The sequence below is a fragment of the Pollachius pollachius genome, assembly GCF_949987615.1.
Source record: "Pollachius pollachius genome assembly, chromosome: 19".
In the NCBI taxonomy this organism is placed as follows: Eukaryota; Metazoa; Chordata; class Actinopteri; order Gadiformes; family Gadidae; genus Pollachius; species Pollachius pollachius.
Genome location: NC_136952.1, coordinates 8,181,210 through 8,191,209, shown reverse-complemented (window position 1 = coordinate 8,191,209; position 10,000 = coordinate 8,181,210). Strand labels below are relative to the sequence as shown.

The window sequence follows — 10,000 nt, the reverse complement described above, 5'->3', positions numbered from 1 at the left end:
TAAGTGTGTATGTGTGTAAGTGTGTATGCGTGTATGTGTGTATGTGCGTATGTGTGTCTGTGTGTCAGTGTGTGTGTGTTTATGGCTTGGCTCCCAATGTTGTGAGTGAAACCAGAGTGTGTGTGGTAGATGAGAGGGTGTTTTATAGGGACCTCCTTGAGGCAGTAAAATCCATCAGATCTCTCCATCGCATGGGAGGGAGGGAAAGAGGGAGGGAGAGGGAGGAAGGTAAGCTTCTCTACTGTACCACAGAAGGAGGGACGATGAGGGAGGATTCCCCTCTAGAAACGCCTTGGCTGTCCCCCGACTGCAGGACTAAACCAACCCACTGCAGTGCTCTCCAAAGGCATCTCAGGGGTCCGCAGTTCTTAATCCACTTACCACCCTGCAGCCCAGCCCCGTTGGTATCTTCCTAAATGTAGCTGCAAGACCCATGCCTCACACAGACACTTGTTTGACACACACACACACAGACACACACACACACACACACACAAACAGACTCACACACATAAACAAATGCACACAAATGCACATGCACAAACACTTCACATTCATGCACACACGCACACACGCACACACACACACACACACACACACACACACACACACACACACACACACACATATAAGACGTGACACTATATGTGCGTATCAAGTGCACAGAACCTATAGGGAAGGGAAGTGATGGGTAAGGGTTATTTTTAACCCATACCCATTTGAGTTTGAACTGAAGTTAGCCAGCTGGTGTGAAATAGAAAACTAAACCTATGGTGAGAGACATAACTTGTACATCACCCATCACCATAACATTAATACAGCAGAACACTTGCTTGTCCCCTAATTTCAACATGCTTTACTTTCTCTAAAGATGGCCTGTTTTATTTTTGGGCACCACTTTCTGTTTACTTCCCATGGAGTGAATAACATGTGCTCTGGGAACCAGTCAACAAATTCCATGATGTTTTCTACCTCTTATCCCAATGCATTCTGGGAATCACAGCAACCTAAGTCATAGGGAGACAACAATCTTGATAAGGAAAAGTCCATGAGTCCCTCCTTCCTCTCTAGATGACGAGTCTGACCCTGAGGCGTCTGAGTTTGACCTTGGCACCAAGATCAAGACCCCCAAGGACGTGATGCTGGAGGAGCTGTCCCTCATGTCGAACAAGGGCTCCAAGATGTTCAGGATGAGGCAGCAGAGGGTGGAGAAGTTCATCGTCACTAACGAGAACATGGTACACACGCGGCCTGAAATGTGGATCAGTGCATGGGCGTTCCTCTCTGCTTGTACTCTGTCTATCTGTCCTACTGTCCTACTGTCTGTCCTTCTGTCTGTCCCTCTGTCTATTTTTCCTTTTTCCGTCCATCCTGTTGTCTGTCAGTTTGCCCTTCTATCTGTCTGTCCTTCTGTCTGTCTTTCCATCCATCAGTCTGTCTGTCTGCTTGTCGATTGTCTGTTTGTCTTGTCTTTCCATGTGTCTGTCCCTCTGTCTGTCCATCTGTCTGTCCTCCTGTCTGTCTCTACACCTGCATATCTGTCCATCTCTCAGTCTGTCCATCTGTAGCTCTGTCTCTCCGTCTGTCAATCCATCTGTCTGCCTGTCTCTCTGTGTGTCCGTCGTATGTCTCCGTTTGCTGATCAGACTTTCTGGATCCTTCTCAGCAGAACCTGGAGAACCTGCTGATGTCACCGCCCACCCCTCCACCCAGGCCAGACATGCCAAAGCCAGAAGGTAAGGTAGACACACACACACACACACACACACACACACACACACACACACACACACACACACACATACGCACAGACACACAGACACACACACAGACACACACACACACACACACACACACACACACACACACACACACACACAGGTAAGCACACACACACACTTACACACACAAACACAGATCCACGCGCGCATACACACACCGACACGCACTCACATACATACACTCGCACAAACACATGCACACACGCACGTGCACACAGTCATTGAGAGACACACAGCATTATTAGACAAAGCTGGCGGTAAAATAAGACACGTGTCTTCTTTTACCGCCAGTTTTGTTCAGTTTTAGTCCAACAAAGACCCACTCCTGTCTTTGTTTCAAACGCATGACACAAACGTCCACACATTTTCCTCACAGCGTGTCTCTCTCCTTCCCTCCCCAGCGGTGGAGGAGGCGGTGAACGAAGAGGACGATAAGGAGAAGAGGAGAATCGAGTATGTGCGTAGCTACGTATCGCCATGGGAACGGGCCATGAAGGGGAACGAGGAGCTCACAGCCACCATGAAGGCCAGCATGCCGGGGCCCATCCAGATCCACCTGGACCTGCCCAGCTTCAAGAGCTTCAACAGGTACGCACACGTACACAAACACACACACACATGGACACACGGACGCACACAAGGGCACACACACACACACGCTACGCACACACATGGCCGCACAGACACACATACACACATACACACACACGTTGACACAGGGATGCATACACAGACACACACAATGGTACACACACACACCCACAAATGGCCAAAAGCACACAAAAAAGCGCGGGCATACACACACACACACACACACACACACACACACACACACATACAGGCACTTACTCACACACACACACACACAGACACACACACACACACTAACTCACAGACACAAACGCATGCATGAACCCTCACACATACGGACACACAGGCACACACACAAACACACACCTACAGAGATACACATACAGAGATGCACAGCCCCACACACACGGACACACACACACACACAAACACCCACTTTGATTGCCAACAGAGAAATGCATGCAGGTTAACTAAGCACCATGTAGCCTCACCACCAAGTGTGAGACAACAGATATATTGGGAGCTATACTTTCCCCAAGACATGCATCGCTATGACAACCACCTTTGAATCGCCGGCGTGTGTTTCCATGCGACAGTTTGCAGTATTTCTCGCCATACACTGGGGGACATTCCCTTTGTATGCAGACGAGAGGCAGCGTACGGGGTTGTTGGGTTTGCTGCTATCTCCTACCAGCAGTGGGCCCAACGTTAACTCAACGGGGCGTACATGACAGCCCTCAGTCTGTGGTAGCGCACCCGGCCCCAGGCTGGGGACAGGTTCCACGCAGAAGGTGACGGAACAGCAGGTATCCATAATGCATCGTTCCTCTCTCGGATGCATTTCGCCACATACATAAAGATGATATGAACAATGTATGCTTTAATATTTCACCGTGAGCGGACCCACTCCGTCCCGACCGCGGCATACCTCGCTCTAATTAAAGGAGGATAAGGCTCAGGGGCCCTGACCCAGGGCCCTGACATATCTCTCCCTCAAGATTCAAGACTCTAAGGGCTTTACTGGCATGGGAAACGTACATTCAACGAAAACGAAAATAAGATACAGAAATACAAAATAACTATCGAAAAATGCAATTTAAAACGTGTCTAAACAGGTAAAAAGCATCAGTCTGATATTAGATAATGAGGAAATGTTCGGGATAGGGGTGAGATTTGATTATGCCTCACTTGTCTTTATCTTTTTCTCTCTATCCCCCACCTCGCTCTCCCCTCTCTCTCTCTCTTTCTGTCTCTCACTCTTTCTCACTATCTCCTGCCTCTCTCTCCATCTCTCTTTCACTTTCTCCCTCTCTCTCTCTCCCTCTATCTCTATCTCTCCCCCTCTCTCTCTCCCTCTATGTCTCCCCCCTCTCTCTCTCTCTCCCTCTATCTCTCCCCCCCTCTCTCTCTCTCCCACCTCCCTCTCTCTCCCTCTCTCCCCCCCCCCTCTCTCTGTCCCTCCCGCAGGACGGCGCTGCCCTTCGGCGGCCCCGACAAGGCGTCCCGCCTGCTGACCTTCGAGCTGCCCGACGTCCACCAAGAGGCTGCGGAGGAGTCCGAGCCGCTGCCCTCGATGCAGTCCGACATGCGCTCGCGGCCCTCCTTCAACCGCACGCCCATCGGCTGGGTGTGCAACGAGGACAACTCGCAGCTCCACATGGACCTGGAGAACATGCCCTTCGACGGCGAGACGGACGACCTGTGAGCGCCGCCTGTGCACGCGTGTCGTGCGGCGTGGCGGATGCAGTCGGCGACGGCGATAAACGGAATAAAATAACGAAATGAAAAAAACACAGACGACGAGCGGGAGAAACGATGAGGAAACGAATGTGCACGGGAAAAATGAAACGTGAACACACAAGGACACACACACACACACACACACACACACGCACACACAAAGACAGACAAACACACACGTTAGATATAAAACCACATTACATTTGTCAAATCCTACTTAGACGTAGAAATGAAGACATCACATAAACAAACACACCACACAAACCACAGCGCACCCGAAGAACCAGACGGTGCACGTGTAGGGAACACAGCGCTGACTTCAGTGAAACAGACGTAAACCAACCTCCCCTTCCACCCACGGCCTCCTATGTGCTTTGCCCCCCCCCTTCCTTCCTTCTACATATAAGTCTTATTTAAAATATAATTTTGCAATGTATGAGCCAAAAGGAATAGATTAGCACTCTGCACTCTGCATTGATCAAATTTGTTTGTATTTGTGAATTATTACAATAAAAAGTTTATTACACTTACAATAAAAAGTTCCCCTTTACAGAATACGACGCGTTTGCTTGTCGTGTGTTCTAGCATGTGTTGTCATGTTATGTGCATTTGTGCGTGTGCGTCCGTGTGTGTGTGTGTGTGTGTGTGTGTGTGTGTGTGTGTGTGTGTGTGTGTGTGTGTGTCCTGTGAGTTGTTGTTTTTTGTAGTATTTTATAATAATAAGCATTTTATTCAAACTTTGTTCTTCCAAGAACGAATTGGCTATAAAGACCAGGGAAAAAAGGTCGAAGAAACACAATGTAAAACATATATATATATATATATATGAAATTGGCTTTATATGAAATTGGCTTGTGTAAGATACAATTGTATATAATATATATATAAAAAACTTTAGACAGAGAGAGAGAGACAGAGAGATAGCGATATATAATACATGTGGGCCATGTGGAAAGCCAAGCTTTGACTCTCTTCGGCCCAACCGAATCATGACATCATTTGTATGACCAGCACAGTTTACCTAATGCCCTGAGGGCGGCGATATGGGGCCAAACAATGGTTCATCACATAACGTCACATACTCACGCACAGCGAGAGCTGAAAAATGGCATGGTATCGCGAGAGCGGCGTGCCGCGACCGCAGCGCTGGATGGCGCTGGTGGAAGCTGCACGCGCCCACGGTACGTCCTCTCTACCGTTAAATCACACGGTGGGACACGCGATTAGACGGGGACGACTGGGAGTGCCAGAACCCGGGGTGAGTACCCGTTTACGCACCGAGCTCTCTCCATGTGACCTGGAAATAACGCGTGGTGTCAGAGGAGTTTAGGGTGTCACGGTGTACAGCGGTATCGCCAGATGTCTTTTCTCCAGATGTGTTTCTGTCGCTCGTGAGAACCACAGAGGGTGGGTGTCATCATCACTACCATCATTCCCATCAGCAGCATCATCATCATCAGCATCATCATCATCCATGGTGCGGCTATTTGCTGCTCTCTCTTTCCCTCTCTCTCTCTATCCTCTCCATCTCTCTCCCTCTCCGTCTCCCTCTCTCTCTCTCTCTCTCTCTCTCTCTCTCTCTGTCGCTCCCCCCTCTCTCCCCCCCGCTCTCCCCCCTCTCTCTCCCTTTTTCCATTCCATATCTTCCGTCAATCAATCCATTTATCTTTTTCATTAGCAGAACTCGCAAGTGCATTCGCACACACTCGTCACGCACGTTGTACTGTAGCCCATCAACCGGACATGTCACTCCCTTTCGCTATAAAGGTATGAATGTAGCTCATTGCCTACGCAGTTGCCCTGTGCCTTGCCCCGCGGCAAACAGCGGCATCGTACCCGGCGTTTAAGTTCACCCCGGTGATGACATGGCAGGTCAGGGATCAGCTCGCGTGGTTTAAACTGGGAAACAATGGTAAGAAGTCGATTTATCAAAGTGTAGTAATGGTCTATAATGCGTTTACTAGGGGCTCGTAAACGGCGCGCATGCCTAGAACCGGTTTGGATCTGTGCGGTGCGGTGTGTGTGTGCGCGCGTCTGTGATGGACTTGTTGATAGATTTGCAGGCGACCGCAGCATTTTCTTGCGGCGGATTCTTGCTCTGGTTTCATCGCTCCCATGGGCTGGTATTGATCTGACGTTGCGGTTTCGATTCGTTTTGATAGATCAGTCGGTTCCTCCTGAGAGGGGCCATATTACCAGGTCAGTAAAAAACATACCGTCAAAGCAGCGGTTGTAATCATATGTTCCCTCCCGTAGCGTTTGTCGGTCTGTCCGTCAGTCTGTCCGTCTCTTTTGTATGTCACACGTCAGAAAAAACATGTTTGTATATCTATGTGCCACATAGGTCTATATATATAAATACACTTATTTCTCCCCGTCTCTCTTAAGCTTACACTTCGCCCACACCACGCCCACACCCACACCCACACCCACACCCACACCCACACCCACACCCACACCCACACCCACACACACACACACACACACACACACACACACACACACACACACACACACACAATTAAATATCACCATGACATTTAGCCCGGCTTTTTTTGCCTTGAGTGTAAAGTATTCATTTTAGTATCTTGGTTGTTTGTTTGTCATTTCTCTGGATGCCATCTCTATTAACAATACATTGGCGGTTAAGTGTGCTGTCTATACTATGTCATATTTGACTCAACTTCAGTTGACTTTTGAGTGAGAGAGAGTCAGTGAGTGACACAGATAGAGAGACAGAGAGAAAGAGAACAAAAGAGAAAGAGACAGAGACAGAGAGAGAGCAAGATATGAAACAATGAGATGTTAAATCTTGTTTCTGTTGCTTGTTAATTAAATTCTCCTGTCACAGGTGTCTCTGAGGGTCAAATGTCCTGACTGGAAAGGGGAATGAGGGATCCTTTGAACGTTGGGGAGGCTGAAATAATTGATGAGCTGTAATTGATTAGTAAACTGAAAAACATGATTTGATTATGGCTGTCATCATCGATTACTAGTTTTAATCGGTTATCATCGTTTATCTTTCATGCTCTGAAATATGTGCTTGCTTTTCGCTATCTCAGATTCTAACAACATTTTTTGCTTTTTTGCTGTTTCAATCTCATTATGGTCCCTATTTATTATCATTCCATAGACTACATAGTCCATTTGATTATGCAAAACGTATTTGATGGAATCATCAACACTGAAAACGTCATTCATTTAGGTCCTGGAATGTAGATCATACAGTGTTTTAATCAGTCTGGTCTCAGTGCAGGGGAGAGGAGAGAAGAGAGGAGAGGAGAGGAGAGGAGAGGGAAGAGAGGAGAGGAGAGGAGAGGAGGGGAGATTAGGAGAGGAGAGGAGAGGAGAGGAGGGGAGAGGAGGAGAGGAGAGGAGAGGAGAGTAAAGGAGGGGATATTAGGAGAGAAGAGGAGAGGAGAGGAGGGGAGAGGAGAGGGGAGGAGAGGAGAGGAGAGGAGAGGAGAGGAGAGGAGAGGAGAGGGGAGGGGAGGAGAGGAGTGAGGAGAGAGGAGGGAAGGAGAGGGGAGAAGAGGAGTGGGGGGAGAGGAGGGGAGAGGAGAGAGGAGGGGAGGAGAGGACGGGAGAGGAGAGGGGAGGAGAAGGGAGGAGAGGAGGGGAGGGGAAGGGAGGAGAGGAAAGGGGAGGGGAGGAGAAGGTAGGAGAGGAGGGGAGGGGAAGAGTTAGGGTAGAGGTGGGGAGAGGAGGAGAGGAGAGGAGAGGAGAGGAGAGTAAAGGAGGGGATATTAGGAGAGAAGAGGAGAGGAGAGGAGGATAGGAGAGGAGGGGAGAGGAGAGGGGAGGAGAGGAGAGGAGAGGAGAGGGGAGGGGAGGAGAGGAGAGGAGTGAGGAGAGAGGAGGGAAGGAGAGGGGAGAAGAGGAGTGGGGGGGAGAGGAGGAGAGAGGAGGGGAGGAGAGGAAAGGGGAGGGGAGGGGAGGAGAAGGTAGGAGAGGAGGGGAGGAGAAGAGTTGGGGTAGAGGTAGGGAGGAGAGGAGAGGAAAGGAGAGGAAAAGAGAGCAGAGCATAGGAAAGAAGAGGGAGAGGAAAGGAGACATAACAAGATGCTTGATTGCCTCCTTTTCGCTCCCAGTTCTCTTGCTTCTTTCTCCATGGCCTCTCCTCTTTCCTTCGTCCCCTTCTCTCCTCTCTACTCTCTTATCTTCTACTCTATCTTCCTTCTCACATTGTCTTCCTCCACTCTCTCTTGCTCCTGCCATCCACTCCGCTCATTCTTATTCAGTTTTATTGTATCATCTTTTTCTGCAAACCAAACCCCTCCCTTTTTAGTCTACTCTGTTGCTCTGCACACACAACCAAGCGCACACACACACACACACACAAACCCCCCCCCCCCACACACACACACACACGCTGACACACACACATACACACACACAAACACGCACATGCACACATACACAGACTCAAACACGTAAACACATGCCCTCTCTCCTAGGCTGTGCGAAGCACATGTGATTCTCTGCATGTATCTTCCATAAAGATGCTGGTTATGCAATGCTCTCTTAATATTGAGTAGAGGCTCACACCCTCTATGTATAATAACACCACAATGGATTGCATCTAGGTTAATGTATGGGCCATATATTATGTATATATATATATATATATTGTACTTGGTGTGTGCATGTGTGGTTTTATCATTCTGAATTAAAGAAGTGTGGGAAAGTTTGAGAGAGAGAGAGAGAGAGAGAGAGAGAGAGAGAGAGAGAGAGGGAATGAACTCTGGGCTCTCCCTATTGTCAACTGCAGCTATTTGAAGATACACATAACCCAGTTAGACAGGACAAAGAAAACACAATGTGTGTATGTGTGCCTAACTTTGCATGTGTTTGCACAGTGTATGTGTGTCTGAGTCTGAGTGTATGTCTGTGTGTGGGAGGGGGGATACTTCTCGACGTGTCTCTTTCATGTGCAGTTGATTGGCACATGGAGAATTTAGGAAATACAAAAGACAGATTGATGGGGAGGATGAAGGGGTAACTATGACTACTCTGTGTGCTTTTGGGGATGTTTGTTTGTATGTGTGAGCTGAGTGGGAAAGGGGGGGGGTACATTATTGAAGATGTTATCAGCAATTACATTTTTTTTATGTTTTCAGATTCATTTCATCTAATCCACACACACACACACACACACACACACACACACACACACACACACACACACACACACACACACACACACACACACACACACACAGTGACATGTAAAGCAGACATGAGGGGGTAGAGAGAGAGAGAGAAATAAAGAGATAGAAAGAGAGAGCCAGAGAGCGAGAGAGCGATTGAGAGAGAGAGAGTGAGAGATAGAGCGAGAGAGAGAGAGAGAGAGAGAGAGAGAGAGAGAGAGAGAGAGAGAGAGGGCTCTATTGTCCCTGTTGGCAGTATGAGGTTGTTCTTTGTCGGGGCCTCCTGACACCAGCATCCCTGGTCGCCAGCCCATAATATAACCATGGTGGGTCACCGGGGAACAGAAACTGTTCCAAAGAGCAAAAGGCTTGTTTAAAATTCTACCTGCAAACAAAAAGTGTTTTATTGAGCATGCAGCAATGCTTAATATGTCAAAAACCCGAAAAGGAAATAGAACATTGAATTGATGGACTGATATTGTTGAGTCTTGTCATTAATCAACATTCATATTTCAGTGGGGTGCATGGGTTTGGGGAATTTTAGGCATTATGGTGTAAGCATCAGCAGTGCACAGTTGGACTTCAGCTGGTAATTATGACGCATAATGTAGCATCCATCATCAGCACAGCAAGTAAACATTCCTGGAATAGACCAATTGATCCACAGCCATGGTACATTTCCCAACGATGTCCTATTCAACGCAGACTTATCCTAACGGTAAACCTAGGCCTGAACTG

The 10,000-nt window shown here is 48.2% G+C and overlaps 1 protein-coding gene across 1 annotated transcript in view; it reads left to right on the top strand.

The window, feature by feature from the left end:
* myoz1b (myozenin 1b) overlaps positions 1-4,077 on the top strand; it is a gene marked incomplete at both ends in the record, with an annotated part of 6,431 nt that extends 2,354 nt beyond the window's left edge. Inside the window, 4 exons of the mRNA XM_079756568.1 lie at positions 1,072-1,238; positions 1,667-1,736; positions 2,183-2,369; positions 3,840-4,077. Coding sequence (XP_079612694.1) covers positions 1,072-1,238; positions 1,667-1,736; positions 2,183-2,369; positions 3,840-4,077 — 662 coding nt within the window. The remainder of the gene's footprint in view (positions 1-1,071; positions 1,239-1,666; positions 1,737-2,182; positions 2,370-3,839) is intronic.
* Positions 4,078-10,000: the final 5,923 nt, after the last annotated feature.